Genomic DNA, 22045 nt, shown 5'->3' with positions numbered 1-22045 from the left:
ATGTGAATAATTTCCTCGGAGGGCTTCAATAGTTTAATAATTTATAAGGTGGCGTGGCTTAAGTTTTCGCCCGTGCACTTTTTGCATTAGTGGTGGCGGGGCTTAAGTTTTCGCCCGTGCACTTTTTGCATTAGTGGCGGGGCTTATCTGGAAAAGACCCATATTCTGAACGAACACGGTTTCCCTCGGTGCTTTTATTTTCTTGATGTACCAAAACCAAATACAGGGTTTATTGTACTGGTTTAATTACAAATTTTGATCAACACTGTATCACAGAATGAATGCATGGCTTGTGTCCAAGTATATGCTTTTGGCATTATGGTTTACTTAACAATGTTTTATGGTATTTTTAAAAAAAATGTTTTGCACATTATGACCTTCATGTGATGCTATCCAGCACATCATATTTGAATGAAAACTGTGTTTATGTGAGAAGATAAGAACATTTCAGCAGCTTATTAACCATAATATTGCCAAACGCCACACTTGATGAGTAAAGCTGCTGAATTAAAACAGCTGCTCTTGTATCTGCCCTTGCCACATTGTCTCAGACAGAATCATTTACTGGAAGCAATGTGCCTTTATGTTCTGATAATTACGTGGTGCGGCTTCAGCCATGATTGCACTTGGATGCTGCAAATCATTTCAATTAGTGTGAAAAAACTGTAGAAAGTAACCCAAGGAGAAAATGTAAAGAAAGCAAAGTCACAGTTCATTTGGGCAGTCACAAGATTTCCTTGCTTGCATCTCAGATCTGAGGATAACTAAGCAGCACAAGGTGGAAAATGGAGGTTGCCTAGAGTCCTAAGCTAGAAAATCCTTCAGAAGGGGGTGTATAAAGCTTAGTTCATAAGACACAAGACAATCCATTACTACCATGTCCAAAATACGAGCTGCAAAATATGTATGACCTTTTGATTGGAATATAATTACTGGGAAATTCTGATTTCCTTACTTTCTACTTTACTTTGGGGTCCTTTTACTAATCGATTTAGCACACGCTAAATGCTAAGGCACCCATTATATTCTATGAATGCCTTAGTACGTACTAATCTTTAGCACATGCTAAATCATTTTACGCGCCTTAGTAAAAGGACCTATTTGTAAATGTAATATTTAAATGCTTATAAAAGAAAAAAAAATGCTCAGTGGGATTCAACTGGGCAGGAATCTCATCTTCCCAGTTAAACCTTCTCAAACATCAACTGTTAAGTATATACGGTAATTGGTTCAAGGCAAATCTTTTTGGAGTCAGCTAAGTTGAGTGAGTGGATTATCTGACAAATCTGAAAGGTGTATTCAGACTTCTGATTTACACAAAACCTTGGCCCTGTTTATGTAATGGGCTCTGACCTCTCAGGCCATGCACAAAGTGACACACAAACCCAGGGTTACACTTTATACTACTGCTATTAATTATTTCTATAGCACTACCAGACGCACGCCAGCGCTGCACAGAGTCACAAAGAAGAAGAAAAAATTTCTGCTCGAAAGAGCTTACAATCTACACAGGCAAGACAGGCAAACAGGATGTTATCGATTCAGTTAAGGGGAATGGTTAATCAGCTGGCTGGGCTGGAGAGCAGAGGAGTAGGGTTAAGGATTGAAGGCTATATCAAAAAGGTGGGTTTTCAGTCTGCTTTTAAACAAGGGAAAGGAAGGGGCTTGATGGACAAACTCGGGTAATTTATTCCAGGCATAGGGGGCAGCTAGATGAAAGGAATGAAGTCTGGAATTGGTAGTGGAAGAGAAGGGTAAAGCTAAGAGCGACTTATCTGAGGAGCGGCCTTCTCTGGGATGTGTATAAGGAGAGAGAAGTGAGAAGAGATATTGAGGGGCAGCAGAATAAACACACTTGTAGGTCAGCAATAAGATTTTGAACTGTATGCGATGGTAGATAGGGAGCCAGTGAAGTGATTTAAGGAGAGTGGTGACATGGGCATAGCAAGGTTGGTAGAAGATGAATCGTGCAACAGAGTTTTGCACAGATTGCAAGGGGAAGAGGCAACACTGCAAGATACCAGTTAGAAGTAGATTGCAGTAATCTAAGTGTGAGGTTACAAGAGCTTGGACAAGGGTCCGGGTAGTGTGCTCAGAGAGGAAGGGGCAAATTTTGGAGATATTGAAGAGATAGAAGCGACAGGTCTTAGCTGCTTGTTGAATGTGCGTAGAAAATGAGAGGTCAGCATCATAGACTACTCCAAGGTTGCAAGCAGAGGAGACTGGAACAATGACAGTATTATTTACCGAGATGGAGAAAGGAGGAGGAGGAGCAGAGGCAGAGATGGATTAAAGGGTAGGCCCAGTAGGCACGTGCCTAAGGCCCAAAATTGTTAGGGGGGTCCACTGAAGGAGGGCAAAGAGCAGCTGTCCTGGGGTTCTCCCTTCCCCTCACCTTTGCCAGTCCCTTTTTTCAAATTCTTTTTTTTTTTTTTTTTCAAACAGCGACGGGCCCTGGCATCGATGTCAAGTAAGTTCCACTGTTACCTTGCAAGCGGAACTTACTTGACGTTGATGCCGGGGCCTGTTGCTGTTTGCTATGGTTTTATATACATGATGCAATGTACCTGTAATATAAATATTAATTTTCTCGTCCCTATCCCTTTCATGCGGGCAGCCTTTCTTTTCCGCGCCTCTCTCTCTCTCCCAGCCCCCTCACACACACTGAGCTTAATAGCTAAGATTGTTTCTTGAAGTCGCCTCAGCACCGGCTCCCACAATTTCAGGATACTATCGTGTCCAACATAGTCCCTTTTGCTGCCTAAGAAACAATTCTCCTTTCTCGTGTCCATCATTTTGTCTGCCCCTGCCGTGTGTTAGTGTGCTTCTTTACTTACATCGCAGCTTTTTGTCGGAGGGTGGAGAGTGCATGGCTATCCAACAGTCTATGCGTTGGAGTCTGTGAGTGCTTGAGCAGCCCTCATACTGAGAAACTCCTTAACTGTGTCCACCGAGGGCTAATTTCATTGGGTTTAACATCCCTAATCATTTTGCAAAGTTTGCGCTCCTGCAAGTACCTGAGGTCTGAGCTAAGCTCTGTTTTCACAGAGCAGATAGAGCTACATTGGCCGCCATCGCCTCTATAGCTTTTTTTGAGCCGCAGGGGCAGCTGAGGCAGTTTCTTTTCAACGCTTCAGGCGCTGCTGGTAAATAGTATCACTAGCGTGTAACTGTTTGCGGCCTTCTCCTCCACCCTCAGGGGAAAGAAAGTGACCTGCAAAAGTGAGGGGAAGGGGGCAGATGATGGAAGTGGGGAGAGAGCAAAGGGGGCAGATTATGGAAGTGAGGAGAAGAAAGAATTAGAGAGAAGGGGCAGATGACGGAAGTGAGGAGAAGGGAGAGAGAGAAAGAAGGGGGCAGATGATGGAAGTGGAGAAAAGAGAGAGAGAGAAGAAGGCAGATGGATGTCAGTTGAGAGGGAGAGCAGATGCTGAATGGAAGTGGGGAAAAAACACATACTAGATGGAAGAAGGAGATAAAGAAAAAGGGCATATGCTGGATGGGGGAAGAAGATAAGAGTTAGTAAGATAGTGGAGAGGTGAAGGAAAGACGTGGCAAGCTGTGGGTAGATACAGTGAAAAGAGGGAAACAGGACTGAATAGTAAGAAATAATTTAATTTAGATAGAGGCAGAAAATAGAGAAGAAAGACCAGAGAAGAAAAGGAAAGTGAAGAGAGAGGAGATAAAGATATCAGATCTGAGTGGAGGAAATGAGAAGAGATGCTAAAAACCACAGGGGAGAGGGAAGGAGAGATGGAAGGAGAGAGATGCCAGACCATGAGGGGAACAGAGGGAATATGATGGATGCCAGACCAAAGGGGAGGGCAGGAGGAGAGATGGCAGGGGAAGGCAGACAGTGGATAGAAGGAGGCAGATAGTGGATTGAAGGAAGAGAATGACAAGAAGATGAGGAAAGCAGAAACCATATGACACAGGTAGAAAAGAAATCTATATTTTTATTTTATTGCTTTAGGATAAAGTAGTATTGTAGCTGTTTTGATAAATGGTTATAAATAGAAATAGTGATCCTTTAATTGGACTAATTTTAATACATTTTTGACTAAATAAATGGGGGAGGGGCAGGGTATGTGTGTGTGTGTGTGGGGGGGGTGTAGGCAGAGCAGGGCTAGGGGGCCCAATGTGTGCCTAAGGGCCCTTGAAGAATTAATCCTGCCCTGAGCAGAGGGTTTAGGAGGAAAGAAGAGCAGCTCAGTCTTGAACATATTTAGTTTCAGATGACGGCAGGACATCCAGGCAGCAATGTCAGCCAAACATGCAGAGACTTTTTCTTGGACTTTAGGTGAAATTTCAAACTTTTGAAAACTACAAGAACAAGAGGGCATTCGGAAAAGTTAAGAAGGAACAGATTCAGAACCAATGCTAGGAATTTCTTCTTTACCCAAAGGGTGGAGGATACCTGGAATGCGCTTCCAGAGGGTGTGATAGGACAAAGTACGATATTAGGGTTCAAGAAGGGATTAGACAATTTCCTGAAGGAAAAGGGGATAGAAGGGTATAGATAGAGGAGTACTATACAGGTCCTGGACCTGATGGGCTGCCGTGTGAGCAGACTGCTGGGCATGATGGACCTCTGGTCTGACCCGGCAGAGGCACTGCTTATGTTCTTATGTTTATGTTCAGGTGTAGGGAGGTAGATCTGGGAGTCATCAGTATATAGCAAATAATCTAAGATATGTCAACAGAGGCCACTCAATGAGCAGGATACATTAGTGTAACCTAAATAATAATTTTTAATTCTATCTACCCTTTTCTTAATTTATTATTTCAAACCAGATTATGTTCTGGTAGTGCCTGTTGAATAGAATCATTTGCTACATGTACTAATGATCTCACTAATAAGTATAAGAAGTAATAACTATTCAGAAGTCCTCATTAACATGCATTGTCCTTGAAAGGTTTCAAGGGTACAAACAGATGGGAAGAAGCAATTGTTACCAAGAGTCCTCTTCATGTAAAGTTCTCTCCAGCTGACAAAAGCACCAAGGGATATAAAAATTGCTAGTAATGATTTTCTTAAATTGCTATTAATGATTTTCTTCACTTTCCTCAATATATTGCAGGAAGTTGTGGATCCCTGCTATAGGTGCAGATACTTCTGGCACCCATGGCCATCTCTAATTTAAAGTAATTTAATCTAATTTCATATGCCATTTATAGTTTGCTTTGCCATCAAGCAAGTACAAGGCAAATTAGAATCACAAAAGTAAACAGCAACGTTTATATACAATATAACATAACTTATATAATATAAAAAGCTAACAACCACCATAATAAAAACATACCAGGCAATATTCAGCCTGTGATGGTCAGCAAGATGAATTAGACCTGAATATCTGGCTATGAGCACTGAGTATATGGGTCACCAGCAGCCACTGAAAATTATCCAGGTGCCACTAATATTCAGTGCTGGTACCTAGATAACTAATTGAGCATAGTTGGCATCGCTATTTATGTGGTCCTACTTGTCTGATTAATTATCCAGTCACTTGTACTGAATATCGGTGATGCCTGAATAACTTTGGGATCTGCCACTATACTTCACCACTAACCAGTTAGTGCCACTGCAGTTAAACATAATATTAGGTAGCATGCTCTAGGTCAGGGATCTCAAAGTCCCTCCTTGAAGGCCGCATCCAGTTGGGTTTTCAGGATTTCCCCAATGAATATGCATGAGATCTATGTGCATGCACTGCTTTCAATGCATATTCATTGGGGAAATCCTGAAAACCCGACTGGATTGCGGCCCTCAAGGAGGGACTTTGAGATCCCTGCTCTAGGTTAAATGCTGCTGAATATTGTGTCCAACCTAGGCAGTGCTATTTAATCAGGTAGAAACCTCTTCAGCCTGGTTAAATAGCACTGAATAAATAACCCATAATCACTAATAAAATTAAATTCAACCACAAAACACCAACACAAGGGGACTTCTGTATGAAAGTGCAGTCATTTTGAAGAGCAAGCCGTGCTGGGCAGGGGTGAATGGGCATTACTCCTGCCCATTTCCTCTTGGATTCACAAAGGTAGGCCGAAGGGACTTATAAGGTTGGGGGAGGGGCTGAGGTCAGCTTAAATTTTCTTGGGAGGGGGGAGGTCAAAGGGTGGGTCTTAAAAGGGGTATTCTGAAGTTCCAACAGAATGGAAGAAGGGATTTGAAGGGATGGCTATCAGACATCATTGGCTGCCACCTGGAGGTAAACCAGACACCAGACAATATTTACAACGTTGCCCGGTTAACCACACTGCATAAAATTAGAACAACCTTTTCCTGTCCCAACTTTATAGGGCTAAGTGGTTAATGGACTGAATATCTTTGCTAACTGGCTAATTCGTTGCTCTGTCCCCACCCACCTCTAGTCCCCACCCACCTCTAGACTGATAAAAGATATGGAAACCCTTTCATATGCTGAAAGATTAGAGAAACTGGGGCTCTTTTCCCTGGAGAAGCGGAGGCTTAGAGGGGACATGATAGAGAAGTACAAGATCATGAAGGGCATAGAGAAAGTGGAGAGGGACAGATTCTTCAAACTCTTGAAAATTGCAAGAATGAGAGGGTATTCGGAAAAATTGAGAGGGGACAGATTCAGAACCAATGCTAGGAAGTTCTTCTTCACCCAAAGGGTGGTGGACACCTGAAATGTGCTTCCAGAGGGTGTGATAGGACAGAGTACGCTACTGGGTTTCAAGAAGTGATTAGATGATTTCCTGAAGGAAAAGGGGATTGAAGGGTATAGATAGAGAATTACTATACAGGTCCTGGACCTGATGGACCACCGCGTGAGGATTTCCCCAATGAATGTACATGAGATCTATTTGCATGCATTGCTTTCATTGTATGCTAATAGATCTCATGCATATTCATTGGGGAAATCCTGAAAACCCGACTGGATTGCGGCCCCTGAGGAGGGACTTTGACACCCCTGGCTGAAAGAGAACCGTGGTTTTCAGGTGTGTATGTGCAAATATGCATGTATATGCCAATATTCAGGTCACTGACGCCTATTCTTATAACCTACAGTACATGTTGGCATCCACTTTACAGAATTAGCTCCACAGTGCCAGTACTGAGCTAGAGCAATAACGCTGATATTCAACTGCTATCTGTATAGTTAAACAGTTTAGGTTAGACCAGAGGTAGGCAATTCCAGTCCTCGAGAGCCACAGGCAGGTCAGGTTTTCAGGATAACCACAATGAATATGTATCAGATGGATTTGCATGCACTGCCTCCTTGAGATGCAAATCGGTCTCATGCATATTTATTTTGGTTATCTTGAAAACCTGACCTGCCTGTGGCTCTCGAGGACTGGAAATGCCTACCCCTGGGTTAGACCATAAAAACTGCTGCACTAATTTAAACTGCTCAGCTATACAGATACCAGCTAAATATCACCATGATCTGTATAGCAACAGCAGCCAGCCTTAACCACATATTTTCAGCTTTGTCACCTATTCAGATAGTGGCACTAAATATACATGGATTTTTGACCCACATATGTTAGATAATAATATGCTGTCCTGTTGAAGACATAAGTAGGAAGCATTTCTGTACTGATTGATTAAATGCATTCAGTTTTATTACGCTTTAATGTCTCCTTTATTTGACTGCAATATTTCAACTGGGGAAATTATTCTTATACTATAGAAGTCAAGGGTTATGGAGGCTAAGAAGTGTACTCTTTCTGCAACACTGTGTTACATACATTTTGCCTATACTGCCCCTTCAGGCTTCGCTTTGTTTAAATGAGTCATATCTTTTTATAGCCAGTCCATCTTCTGACATACAATATAACAGCAAAACAAGATGCAATAGATGATGAATGAAGAAAAAAAAATAATTATTAATTGGAAGCCATGGAATAAATAATATCCAATGAATGCCGGGGAACAAAAAGAAAGGAACTTTAGTCTTACTTCAAAGCTCTTTACTTCTTCTCCATCTTCATCCTCTTCATCGTGACAGCTCTGATGTCATGTAAAAGAAAAACAAAACAACAAAAGGATATTTTACAGAAGTGCTGAATGCACAGTATAAATATCTAATGGTACCCTGAGATTCTCAGCTATAAAACATGCATAAGGGCAGATTTCAAATGGAACCAACCTGCTAAATCCATCCCCATAAAAAGGTACTCCCAATGAGTGGCTAAATTTAACTACCTAGCATCACTAAATACTCAAGGAACTTGCCTTCTGATAATTGGACTTTAGTATTATATAATAATGTTTCCAATATATGCATATAGATGTTCCTGTGTAAGTCAACCTATATAAATAGGAAATACTTGAAGCTATGGGCGTACAAAGTTCTTATGTATTTTATAAATGGGGTGGGGTTTTGAAAACTGCTCCCACAATCTCCCCACAGATAACAAGCTTGATGCAAGTAAACTGGATATCTTGGTAAAGATGAAAAAGTACAATAATAGCACTACTAATAATAGTGAGATTCGCTACCATGTGCAGAGAAAGCAGCTACTTACCTGTAAGGTGTTATCTGAGAACAGCAGGCAGATATCCTCACGTGGGTGATGTCATCCATGGAGCCCCCTATGGACAGTGCAAATGTGTACTGTTGCTTTAAACTTATTGAAAGTTTCAAGACTGACCATACCGCAGATGTGCCTGTGCCTTCCATCCCGATGTCAGCTCGCATGACCATCAGTTCAGTAAAAAACTAAGAAGTCAACTAGAGGAGGTGGGAGGGTTGTGAGAATATCTGCCCGCAGTCCTCAGATAACACCTGTTACAGGTAAATAACTGTGCTTTAGCCTAGGACAGGCAAGTAGTATTTTCTCACATGGGGAAGGGGGGGGGGGTTCTAGCTGAAAACCAAAGGGTTGAAGGGAAGTTGGCATCTAAGTATAGAATATATTTTGAAAAACTGCTTGGCTGAATCGACTGTCTCATCTGAAATGATTCTCCGAACAGTATTGTGATATGAAGATAAGAACTGAGGACAGTGTGCTTTACAGATGTTTAAATGGGAGTATATCAGAGATGAGCTACTGAAGTTGCCATAGCTCTAATTTTATGTGATGTAATGACCTTCCAGTGGCTGCCCAGCCAAGCAGAGGAAAAAGTAATACAGTTTGCGAGCCATGTAGAAATTATTCTCTTGGTGATAGGGACTCCTAGTCTGTTGAGTGGAAGAGATGTGAGGTTTGGTTCAAACCAGGTAATAAACACGAGCAAGTTTACAGTCCAATGTGTGAAGTGCAGCTTCACCAGGGTGAGAATGTGGTATTGGAAAGAAGACAGGAAGAACTATGGATTGGTTCAGATGACATTCCAAGACTACTTTGGGGAGGAACTTTGGATGAATGCAAAACATGATGTTCTCTATCGCAGCAACCCTTCCAAGTGTACTTTCCATAAATGTTCTCTTCTTTTCTATACTATTTTAGTTCCAACCTTTTTTCGTTATGTCCCTGTTTGTCCTTGGTTAAAGCGTCCTTGGATGTATTAACTACCCCTAAAGATGTCTATTAATTTTAAATTTGTATTATTGTCAATATATGTTTTTTACTAAAATTGTACACTGCCTAGAAGTCTGATTAGGCAGTATAAGAAATTTTAAATAAACTTGATACCTATACTAAAGAAAGGTGAAAACAAGGACTGTAACAACTACAGAAGGATTGCATTGATTCCACACACCAGCAAAATATTGCTGAAAATAATACAATGAAGGCTACAATCATACTATAAGCAAGAACAATCAGAAGTTCAGACTGTTTTCAGAAAAGATTGAGGAACAAGAAACATTATTTCCATTTATATCATTTCTCCCCCTTCTATTCTCTTCCTCTTCTAATTCCTCCTATCCTTCCATAACCCCTTCTGATAAAAGGCTAAAACCATCCGTTTTTTTTCAACAGACATTCTCAGCTTTCTTCAATTGAAAATGTTGTTTTATTGGAATTCTCTAAATGATTGTGGGGCTGATATTTAGCCACAACACATAGTCGGCTATCTGCCGATATTCAGCAGGAGATAGCTGGCTATCTCCCATGAATATCCTGTTCAGTGGATTGCCCAGTGATCAGCTATGTCATGTGATGTAGCTTGTTATTGCCAATATTCAGCAACTTGCCATCTAAGGCACGTGACCAGACAGATCTGCCTAAAAACCAGGTTTATCTTTGACTGCTAAGACCTAGCCAGCCAATCAATCAATATCAGCTTAGCTGGCTGTCTTAGCCGGCCAACAAAAACCCCTGGAAATTCAATGCATATCACCAGATACAGCCCCAACCACAGGAGATAGCCGGCTGTCTCCCACAATCTGAAAATTGGGCAGTATGAATTTGATAGTTCAGTAACCATTTCTAAGATCAATACTAGGAGCAGCTGATGAAACTGAAAATTTAGCCTTTATGGAACTTATTTGCGCATTTGATTAAAATGATAACTTGCCCAATAATTTATTTATTGAACTTAATTCCACCCATAGTATACGCTCCTGCTGTTTGGACATACTTAGGGTTACCAGATTTCCTCTTAAAAAAAAAGAGGACACATGGCCCCCACCTTATTATGCCCCAGCCCCATCCCATTCTGTCCCACCTCGCCCCTGGTCCCGCCCCCATTCTGCCTCTGGTCCCACCCCAGTTCTACTCCTGGCCCTGCCCCCACATGAACCTCATGTGTCCTTCCCTAAGCTCTGGCCCGCATCTAAAGGGCCTCTGCGCATGCGTGGATGTCCCTAGTAGGATGTCCTAGTAGTAGGATGTCCCTAGTATCAGTTTCTCAGATGCACATGTGAAGAGGCCCTCCAGACGTGGCCCCCAAGTTCGGGGCCTTCCAAAACCCAGATAAACTGCTGACAAATATATTCCTACTTGGAGCCATGATAACAATAACGCTTCACGACATTCATTAATAGATGACGGCAGATAAAGACCCGAATGGTCCATCCAGTCTGCCCAACCTGATTCAATTTACATTTTTTTTTTTTCTTCTTAGCTATTTCTGGGCAAGAATCCAAAGCTTTATCCGGTACTGTGCTTGGGTTCCAACTGCCGAAATCTCTGTTAAGACTTACTCCAGCCCATCTACACCCTCCCAGCCATTGAAGCCCTCCCCTGCCCATCCTCCTCCAAACGGCCATGCACAGACACAGACCGTACAAGTCTGCCCAGTAACTGGCCTAGTTCAATCTTTAATATTATTTTCTGATTCTAAATCTTCTGTGTTCATCCCACGCTTCTTTGAACTCAGTCACAGTTTTACTCTCCACCACCTCTCTCGGAAGCGCATTCCAGGCATCCACCACCCTCTCCGTAAAGTAGAATTTCCTAACATTGCCCCTGAATCTACCACCCCTCAACCTCAAATTATGTCCTCTGGTTTTACCATTTTCCTTTCTCTGGAAAAGATTTTGTTCTACGTTAATACCCTTTAAGTATTTGAACGTCTGAATCATATCTCCCCTGTCTCTCCTTTCCTCTAGGGTATACATATTCAGGGCTTCCAGTCTCTCCTCATACGTCTTCTGGCACAAGCCTCCTATCATTTTCGTCGCCCTCCTCTGGACCGCCTCAAGTCTTCTTACGTCTTTCGCCAGATACGGTCTCCAAAACTGAACACAATACTCCAAGTGGGGCCTCACCAATGACCTGTACAGGGGCATCAACACCTTCTTCCTTCTACTGACTACGCCTCTCTTTATACAGCCCAGAATCCTTCTGGCAGCAGCCACTGCCTTGTCACACTGTTTTTTCGCCTTTAGATCTTCGGACACTATCACCCCAAGATCCCTCTCCCCGTCCGTGCATATCAGCTTCTCTCCTCCCAGCATATACGGTTCCTTCCTATTATTAATCCCCAAATGCATTACTCTGCATTTCTTTGCATTGAATTTTAGTTGCCAGGCATTAGACCATTCCTCTAACTTTTGCAGATCCTTTTTCATATTTTCCACTCCCTCTTCGGTGTCTACTCTGTTACAAATCTTGGTATCATCTGCAAAAAGGCACACTTTTCCTTCTAACCCTTCAGCAATGTCACTTACATACATATTGAACAGGATTGGCCCCAGCACCGAACCCTGAGGAACTCCACTAGTCACCTTTCCTTCCTTGGAGCGACTTCCATTAACCACCACCCTCTGGCTCTGTCCGACAGCCAGTTTCTGACCCAGTTCACCACTTTGGGTCCTAACTTCAGCCCTTCAAGTTTGTTCAACAACCTCCTATGAGGAACTGTATCAAAGGCTTTGCTGAAATCCAAGTAAATTACATCTAGCATATGTCCTCGATCCAGCTCTCTGGTCACCCAATCAAAAAATTTAATCAGGTTCGTTTGGCACGATTTACCTTTTGTAAAGCCATGTTGCCTCGGATCCTGTAACCCATTAGATTCAAGGAAATACACTATCCTTTCTTTCAGCAACACTTCCATTATTTTTCCAACAACTGAAGTGAGGCTCACCGGCCTGTAGTTTCCTGCTTCATCCCTGTGACCACTTTTATGAATAGGGACCACATCCGCTCTCCTCCAATCCCCAGGAATCACTCCCGTCTCCAGAGATTTGTTGAACAAGTTTTTAATAGGACTCGCCAGAACCTCTCTGAGCTCCCTTAGTATCCTGGGATGGATCCCGTCTGGTCCCATCGCTTTGTCCACCTTCAGTTTTTCAAGTTGCTCATAAACACCCTCCTCCGTGAACGGTGCAGAATCTACTCCATTTTCTCGTGTAACTTTGCCAGACAATCTCGGTCCTTCTCCAGGATTTTCTTCTGTGAACACAGAACAGAAGTATTTGTTTAGCACATTTGCTTTCTCCTCATCACTCTCCACATATTTGTTCCCAGCATCTTTTAGCCTAGCAATTCCATTTTTTATCTTCCTCCTTTCACTAATATATCTGAAAAAATTTTTATCTCCCTTTTTTACATTTTTAGCCATTTGTTCTTCCGCCTGTGCCTTCGCCAAACGTATCTCTCTCTTGGCTTCTTTCAGTTTCACCCTGTAGTCCTTTCTGCTCTCCTCTTCTTGGGTTTTTTTATATTTCATGAACGCCAACTCTTTCACCTTTATTTTCTCAGCCACTAGGTTGGAGAACCATATCGGCTTCCTTTTTCTCTTGTTTTTATTGATTTTCTTCACATAAAGGTCCGTAGCCATTTTTATCGCTCCTTTCAGCTTAGATCACTGTCTTTCCACTTCTCTTATGTCCTCCCATCCTAACAGCTCTTTCTTCAGGTACTTTCCCATTGCATTAAAGTCCGTACGTTTGAAATCTAGGACTTTAAGTATCGTGCGGCCGCTCTCCACTTTAGCCGTTATATCAAACCAAACCGTTTGATGATCGCTACTACCCAGGTGAGCACCCATTCGAACATTAGAGATACTCTCTCCATTTGTGAGGACCAGATCCAATATCGCTTTTTCCCTTGTGGGTTCCGTCACCATTTGTCTGAGCAGAGCCTCTTGAAAGGCATCCACAATCTCCCTACTTCTTTCCGATTCCACAGACGGAACATTCCAGTCCGCATCCGGCAGGTTGAAATCTCCCAACAGCAGAACCTCCTCTTTCCTTCCAAACTTTTGGATATCCACAATCAGATCCTTATCAATTTGCTGCGATTGAGTCGGAGGTCTGTAAACTACACCCACGTAGATAGAAGTTCCATCTTCTCTTTTCAGAGCAATCCATATCGCTTCTTCCTCTCCCCAGGTCCCTTGCATTTCGGTCGCTTGGATATTGATCTTTACATAGAGAGCTACTCCTCCACCTTTATGACCATCTCTGTCCTTCCTAAAAAGATTATATCCCGGTATGTTTGCATCCCATCCATGTGATTCACTGAACCATGTCTCTGTGATAGCAACAATATCTAGATCTGCCTCTAATATCAGGGCTTGCAGATCATGAACTTTGTTGCTTAGACTGCGAGCATTTGTGGTCATCGCTTTCCAGCTATTTTTCAGCGATAATCTCCTTTTTCGTATGGATTTTTGTGTCGTTTCACTTTCCATTGCAATACTAAGAAATAATAATAATAATAATAATAATAACTTTATTTTTGTATACCGCAATACCACAAAACAGTTCAGAGCGGTTTACAGGATAAGAGACTGTACATTAACAGTGAAGTTACATCAAGGTTACAGCGAAGTTAACATCGAGGTTACAGCATATCAAGAAGACAGTTCAGGGCGATTTATACAATGTAGGTGTAGAGAGTTAGTTAGCAATTATATGGTAAAAAACCAGTGATAATTACAAAAAAGATTTAGTAACTGTTGCATGGGGGGAGGGGAAGGGAAAGGGAGATAGGCAAGGGATAATTAGTTCGGTAGGGGAGGAGCGGGGGTTAGAGGAATTTGTCAAAGAGGTATGTTTTGAGCGATTTCCTGAACGATTGATAAGTAGGGGCAAGAGAGATGAGAGTGGACAGGCAGTCATTCCATTTGCCAGCCTGGAAGGAGAGGGTCCTGTCGAAGAATCTTTTGTGGATGCATCCTTTTGGGGAGGGGTAGGCAAACAGGTGAGCATTACGTGTACGGTTAGAACCTGGGAAGGTGAAGTGGCGTGACAGATATATCGGGGCTGAGCCAGTTAGGGTTTTGAAGCAGAGGCAAGCGAATTTGAAGATGATCCTTGCTTCGAGCGGTAGCCAGTGAAGTTTCCTGTAGAAAGGGCTGATGTGGTCTGATTTTTTGAGCCCTAGATGAGGCGGACGGCGGTGTTCTGGATAAGTCGTAGTCGTTTAGTGGTTTTCTTGTAGGAGCCCAGGTATATGATATTGCAGTAATCCAGGGAGTTTAGAATTAAGGATTGGACCAGTAAACTGAAGGTGGGGAAATCAAAGTAATGTTTGATGGAGCGGAGTTTCCAAAGGGTGGAAAAGCATTTTTTGACCTGGGTGTTAGTGTGATCTTCTAGAGTGAGGCATCGGTCCAATATGACTCCGAGGATTTTTATGGTAGCGTTGATTGGATACGTTAAACCATTGAGTTGCAGGGTGGTGGACGTTAGTTTGTGGTTGGGACTTGCAAGGAAGAACTTGGTTTTTTCTGGGTTTAGTTTCAGTTTGAAGCAAGTGGTCCAATTTTCTACCATGGTGAGGACCGTAGAGATGTATTGTTCTGTCTCATATGACAGTGAGGTGATGGGTATGATGATTGTAATGTCATCTGCGTAAATGTAGGATTTCAGGTTACGGTTCGATAACATGTGACCCAGAGATGCCATGTAAATGTTGAATAGTGACGGGGATAGGGGGGAGCCTTGGGGGACTCCACAGGGGTTGCTCCATGTATGGGAGAAGGTTCCGTCATTGTGGACTTGGTAGGTTCGGTTTTTTAGGAAGCCTGTGAGCCAGGTTAGTACTTGTCCGGAGATGCCTATGGAGTCGAGGCAGCTAATCAGAATGTCATGGTCTACTAGGTCGAAGGCACTGCTGAGGTCGAACTGGAGTAGCAGTGCGCTGTTTCCCAGTGAGAATAGTTGGAGGAGGTGATTGGTTAGTGAGGCTAGCACAGTTTCCGTACTGTAATTGGTGCGGAATCCAGACTGGGAGTCATGGAGGATGTTAAATTTCTCTAGGTAAGATGTGAGATGGTTATTGACAAGTCCTTCCATGATTTTTAGGAAGAGAGGAATATTGGCGATGGGTCTGTAGTTGGAGGTTACAGAGGGGGATTCTTTAGGGTTTTTAATTATTGGAGATACGAGGATGTGTCCAAGTTCCAGTGGGAAGTGGCCGGTTGACATGCACAGGGTGATCCAGTTGAAGAGTTCTGCTTTGAAGGGGAGGGGGGCAGTTTTCATGATGGTTGGAGGGCAGTTGTCTAGTAGGCAGTTGGATTTGGAATATTTTGAGTATAGCTTGAGGAATATGCTCCAGTCTGGGTTTTTGAAGTGAGACCAGGTCATGTCTGCTGGTGCGCCATCATTTTCTGGAGAGGGTGGATGAATATTTGGGTAAGTGCTAGTTATTGTGAGTGTTGTTTTCAAGTTGAGAATTTTGTTGGCGAAGTAGTCAGCTAGTTTTGTTGGGGAGGGTGGTAGATCTGTGGGGGAGCTTTTATGTGGGACGGTGTCAAATAAGGAGTTAACTATTTTGAAGAGTTTATTAGTGTTTAGGGATGGGGTGTTGATAAGTTGAGAGTAGTGCTTGTGGCGCTTTTCTTTGATCATTTTTTTGTATTCTGTGACTTTGATTCGCCATGAGTGTCTGTCGGTGTTTGTGCCTGATTTGCACCAGGTTCTTTCCAGTTTGCGTACTTCACGTTTGAGGGCAAGAAGATCTGAATCGAACCATTTAGCAGAGGAGCGGTGTTTTTTCTTGTAGAGTTTCAGTGGAGCAATGTCATTTAGGGTCTTATTGCTGAAATTGTTCCAGTCTGAGATGAAATTGGGGTCAGGATCTGGGATGGATGTTGGGTTGTAGTGGGACCAGAATTCTTCTGGGTTGAGTTGGCCTCTAGACCATTTTGTTTTTTCTTTGTGAATGGTTCTTGGTTGTTTTTTGGTTTGTTTTATAAGCCAGTGTAATTTGAAATTGCAACGGAGGTGATCAGACCAGGGGGTGGCGGACCAGTTTTCTTCTTTAAGGTTAATGCTGGGGATTGAGGGGGTGTTGGGGAGGAAGGAGATTAGATCTAGGTGATGGCCTTTGTCATGGGTTTTTGTGGGAGGTGGTTTAGAGTAACCTAGGGATGTTAGGAAGGAGAGGAGATCGGTCACGTTGGCATTCTCTTCTTGTTCAAGGTGAAGATTGACGTCGCCTGCGAGAAGGTTGTGAGTGCCCACGACGGAATTTGTGAGGAGGTATTCGTAGAAATCTTCTTTGGCTTGGTTCCATTTGCTGGGGGGGGAGTAGAATAGTGTAATCGTTAGATCGTCTTTGCAGTCAGCTTTGGAGATTTTGCAGGAGAGGATTTCCAGAGCGTTGGTCAGTTTAGAATCGAGGATTTGGAACTGGAAGTGGTCGCGGAGGATTATTGCTAGGCCCCCTCCTCTTTTAAATGAGTTGCTGATATTGCTTATGTTGCAGCCTTTACTACTATCACATCTTTTCTTTTGCCGGGGGTGGTCTCTATAATTGTCCTTCGTATATACACCACCCCCACCTTCTAGTTTAAATGCCTAGAAAAATATTGTCTAAATTTCTCTGCAAGGTTTCTTTTTCCTGCTGTAGTAATATGTAGCCCATCAGTGCAATATAGCTTCTTGTCCTTCCATGTATTTCCCCATCCTCCAATGTACCTGAAGCCTTCTTGATGACACCAGGCTCTGAGCCATCTATTAAAGTCCTCTGTGTTTTTCACTCTTTGCTCTCCTTTTCCATATGCAGGCAGTATTTCAGAAAAAGCTAAAGTCTTTACAAAAGGTTTCACGCCCTCACCAAGCTCCCGAAAAGCTTTCTGTGCTGCAAGTGTAGAGTTGTTGGCCAGGTCATTTGTTCCCAGATGGATAACAACATCAGTGTTAAAATCCTTAGTTTCTTCCTTAATTATAGTCAGTATTTGCCTGGAACTCCTGGTAGCTGAGGATCCTGGAAGACATTTCACTATTTTGGTCTCCTCGCCCTGTGTTCCAAGGTTAATGCCTCTGATGATGGAATCCCCCAACAGTAATAGTTTTCTGTTTTTGGCTTTTTTATTTGTACTTAGGGTGCTCTTGTTCTCTTGAGTTTCCTTCATTGGTTCAAGTCCCACCTCCCTTCTGTTTTCCTGAGTATCGCAGTGCACTAGTGGAGCGAAGGAACTCTGTAGAGGTAATATTAGTGAAGGTGGATGTTTCTGTGTTACATGTCACAGTCTTCCTGAGCCTACTGTGACCCATTTATTCCTGGGCTGTTTTATTCTTTGAGGTAGAGGTGGTAAGTTGGTATGATTTTGTGGAGTGATGGAAGCTGCTTTAATTGTATTCAATTCCTGTTTAAGTTTGCAGAGCTCCTCCTTAATACTGGCAAGTTGAAGACAGATGGGGCAAGCCTTAAGCCTCCAAATAGTATGTCTTGGAATTAAAGCACCACAGTGATTGCATAGAATAAAGGTCATCTTGATTGGTTGTGAAGTGACTTGATTGGTTGTGAAGTGACCAGAAATATAGACTCTATACCACCTAAAACACAGTATTTTAAACAAAAATGCAGGTTCTATCAGTGCTACCCTAAAACACAGGATTTATAACAGGATTTTCCCTACTTTAGTCACCCTGAGCCACATTCCTACCAGAACACCTGGTCTTGGTCACATGTGCAGAACACAGATAAGCCCAATGCAAATACAGGACCACAAACAAAAAGTCCTAATATATACAAATGAAATCCTAAGATGCCAGACTGCATGCCAGCATTTTGCAGGCATACATTTCAGGCATCTGTCGCGGGTCTATGGAGCCACATAGGGATGCTTAAACATGCCCAAGACTACTTCTGGGTGAAACCACACCCACGCCCTGCCTTGGGAGTTTTTAAGTGTCCCTATGCGTCTCTGCAGACCCGTGAAAGACACCTACAATGTAGGCATCCTTCCTCAGACAAATTTTTTTTAGAAAATGTGCATCCCAATTGGCTGCCAGTCAGCAGTAGGACGCCTACCACCACCTAAAATCAGGATGCACAGTTGGAGAATCAGGCCCTGAGAGTCCTGTTTGCTAAAACGAATTAAAATGGCATGAAAATTATCATTACTCTCGTAATAAATTTAAAGGGAACTAAACACTCACTAATCAAATTTACACAAAAATCTTACTCTGGTTTTTACAAAGCTGTGAAAGAGGTTTCTACCGCAGGCCAGTGAAGTAAATGCTACAATACTCATAAAATTCCTATGAGGATCAGAGCATTTACCTCACTGGCCCATGGTAGAAATCTCCACTGCGGCTTTGTAAAAGGAGTTCTTTGTTTGCTATCTTTTTGCTAAAATGTAGGAAAGAAGCCAGGATTATACTGAATACACAAAATTGAGCCTCAAATCTCTAGGTTAATACTGTCTGACACACAATAAGACCTGCTTATTATCATCGGCTCCTATTATGAGACCAGGAAAAACAGAACAGCAAAAACCTCTGCAGTTTCCACGGAGAAAAAAACTGATCAGCAAAAACATGGACTCAGCAAAAAATTCCAAATTGGCACTATCTCACTATTGTAACAAAGTCAAAATCATTTTTTTTTTTCTTTTCAGTTCTCAATAAGATAAATAACCCCTCTTCTCACACAGTTCAATTAGCTTAAACTCTTGAATCCTGGTATTCACTTCAATCATTCCTCAAGGGACTTGAGTGCAAGAGCACAGCCACAGTAAAACAGCATGTTGCAAGGAAGACAAGGATTTCTTAAGACCTCAACAAAGGCCACTTATTTTGCGGATTCCTGCTGTTTCAGGAGGGAGAACGGATCACCTATTATTCCTTGATTATGACTTCAAGATGGCGCTGGGTTCTCATACAAATGCTGCAAGATGGTAACCAATAAGCTTCCAAGTTCCACTATCACTCAACCTTTCTTAAAGGGACCTATCTCCTGCTTTAAGAAAAGGCTTGCCACTCGATAGAAACATTTAAACCTACAAGTTCAGTCAACCACAATCTAAATATCTATTGTTCCATGACATTCACTAAATTACTTCTGCCCCTGAAGACCTAGAGGACTGCTTTATAGGTAGGGTCAGGTTTATTTCATTATTAAAGACTTGGATAGTATGGTATGTCGCGAGAGGGCAGGGTTAAAAAAAACAAACAACAAAAAACTATGGGGCTCATTTTCCAAACAGAAAAATGTCCACAAAGTGGCAGATGACTTTTTTCTTTTTAACTAAACATCCAAATTTCTATTTTTGAAACCCATTTTTAAGATGGTTTTCTATGGAGTTTGTTCACAGGTTGTCTAAATCTCAATGGGGTGTGTGTGTGTGGGGGGGGTGATATTAGGATGAGCTTATGATTTTCTGCAATAATGGAATATTGTGGAAAATGTTCAGAGCAAAAATTGGACATTTAAAGCTAAACCTGTTTAAGTAACAACTAAGTGCTAAAAAGGTACCCAAACTGACCAGAGGACCACTGGAGGAATTAAGACATGACTCCCCTTACTCCCCATGATCTCTGACCCCCCCCTCCCCCCACTCCCCAAAGAGGTGAAAGAAATAGTACATACCAACCTGTATGACAGCTTCATATGTTATGGCCAGTCCTATGAAAGCAGCATGCAGGTCCCTGGAGTAGCCTAGCAGTCAGTGCAGAAGACTACAGAGAAGGGGACTCAGGCCCATATCCGACTCTAACTAGTACCCTTCAGGTGGAAAATTTGATCCTTCCAGGTACCCATCCAGAACTTACTGCACCTACATATAGAGGACACCTGCAGGCATAAGGGCTATTGTTGTGGTGTACTGTACAGTTGGGTACAGTAGGTTTTAGATGGGTTTGGGAGGGTTCTCCATACAATGTAAGGGAATAATGGTGAGAAATATATCTGGGGCCTTTTATGTGAAGTTCACTACAGTACCCCCAAAGTGACCCACTGCTCTGCTGGGATGTCTGTGTGGCCAGTCTACAAAGGATGCTGCTCCTCCCTCCTACACACACACACACACACATATATATATGTATCTTAATGGCTTGATTCTGTGCATTATTCTCTTGGATTTTTTTCTATTTAAAAATGGTCCTAAAGATAGATACACTGAGCTCAATAACATCTAGTAAATGGCCATTTTTGAAAGAAAACATTGAACATTTTTCTGGTTTGAAAATGGCCATTTTTTTTCTACTGGATTTTTGGATGTTTTTTCTTAAAATGTCCGAAAATGGGTTTAGAAGTCATATTGAAAATGTCCCTGTATATGGCCTTTAAATATGCTCAGTTGCAACTTCCCGAGAATAATGTGATCTTATTCTTTAATATAATAATGAACTAATTTGTATGTTTTCCTTGAGGTGGCTAATTATCGCTATATGAAATCAGTGATAATTCCGATAAAGCATATTAGTTGCCAGTTTATGCACAATAGTTCTTACTGCAGCTTAGTACATAAGCCTCAGTGTTAGATAAGTATTTTGATTTCCTGAGCATCCACTGAGGCTTTATTACACTAATTGATATTACCATGATCCATAAGCCTCACAATCCTTGACAAATACTCTTTTTTTTTTTTTAAATATTTTTATTAAAGGATCAATGCATACAATATAGTATATTGGAAATATACCCGCAAAATCCGGCATCTCTAAAAATATATAAATGAGTGTATAAACACATTTTGAACTATATGAAAAGAAGCATCTACTACAGTAAGAAATGGAAAATATTAATTTAACACTGTGGAAGGGATCAATGAGCCTACATAGTTGCAATTCTGAGCACAGTAATATTGTGTACTTTGTTAAGAGTAGAGCCTATAAATAGAGAAAATATGAAAAGGGCAATCAATATAATGCAGGCAAGCAAGAATCTAAACTATGCCAGAGGGTTAGAGGGAATAAAAACCTCAGCCATGCATTATTTCAGAAGCAAAAGATTAAGAAAGAATTCTCCAGAGTTATGTAAAATTCTAAAGGAAGCAGAGAAAATAAATGCTAGAACAGGTAATTTCAGCTACTGCCAAACTCAGGAACAGAAGATTATGATTCTAAGCTGAAAAGAAATTAAGCAGAATTGCATTATACAGCGAATAACCAAAATGCTCTATGAGTTAATTGCCATGGACAATAAAATGGGTTTTCTTTTTCATGTTTAACCTTTCAGGAATTTTAAAAAGCAAACTCAAAGAAGGAGAGGAAAATGTTACCTTAGCCATTATGTCAGCGTATGCCATATACAGGAAGTCTTCCTCCAGTTTGCTGAGAGAAAAGAAAATTAGCATTGTTTTCTATTAAATTAAGGTGCATAAGAAATCTGAACTGATAATCAATCTTCCAGTAGATGACTCTATGTTTTCTTCCCTTTATAATGCCATGAAAAAGCCATTGTCTCAAATGCAATATGCATATGGGTGGCAATTCTACAACTGAGTTCTCCAATTAGGATCCTGGAGAACATGTGGTTGAAGCCTATTCTATAA

General features: G+C 41.8%; 1 protein-coding gene across 1 annotated transcript in view; it reads right to left on the bottom strand.

The window, feature by feature from the left end:
• The window catches only part of RYR2 (ryanodine receptor 2), a 1389277-nt gene that overhangs the window by 260215 nt on the left and 1107017 nt on the right, over positions 1 to 22045 (bottom strand). The window contains 2 exon segments of the mRNA XM_033937646.1: positions 7931 to 7981; positions 21773 to 21824. Of these exon segments, the coding sequence (XP_033793537.1) occupies positions 7931 to 7981; positions 21773 to 21824 (103 nt within the window).

The sequence above is a fragment of the Geotrypetes seraphini genome, chromosome 3 (genome assembly GCF_902459505.1).
Source record: "Geotrypetes seraphini chromosome 3, aGeoSer1.1, whole genome shotgun sequence".
Classification (NCBI taxonomy): Eukaryota; Metazoa; Chordata; class Amphibia; order Gymnophiona; family Dermophiidae; genus Geotrypetes; species Geotrypetes seraphini.
The sequence above is the reverse complement of the archived record's forward strand: the minus strand, read 5'-3'. Positions and strand labels throughout refer to the sequence as shown.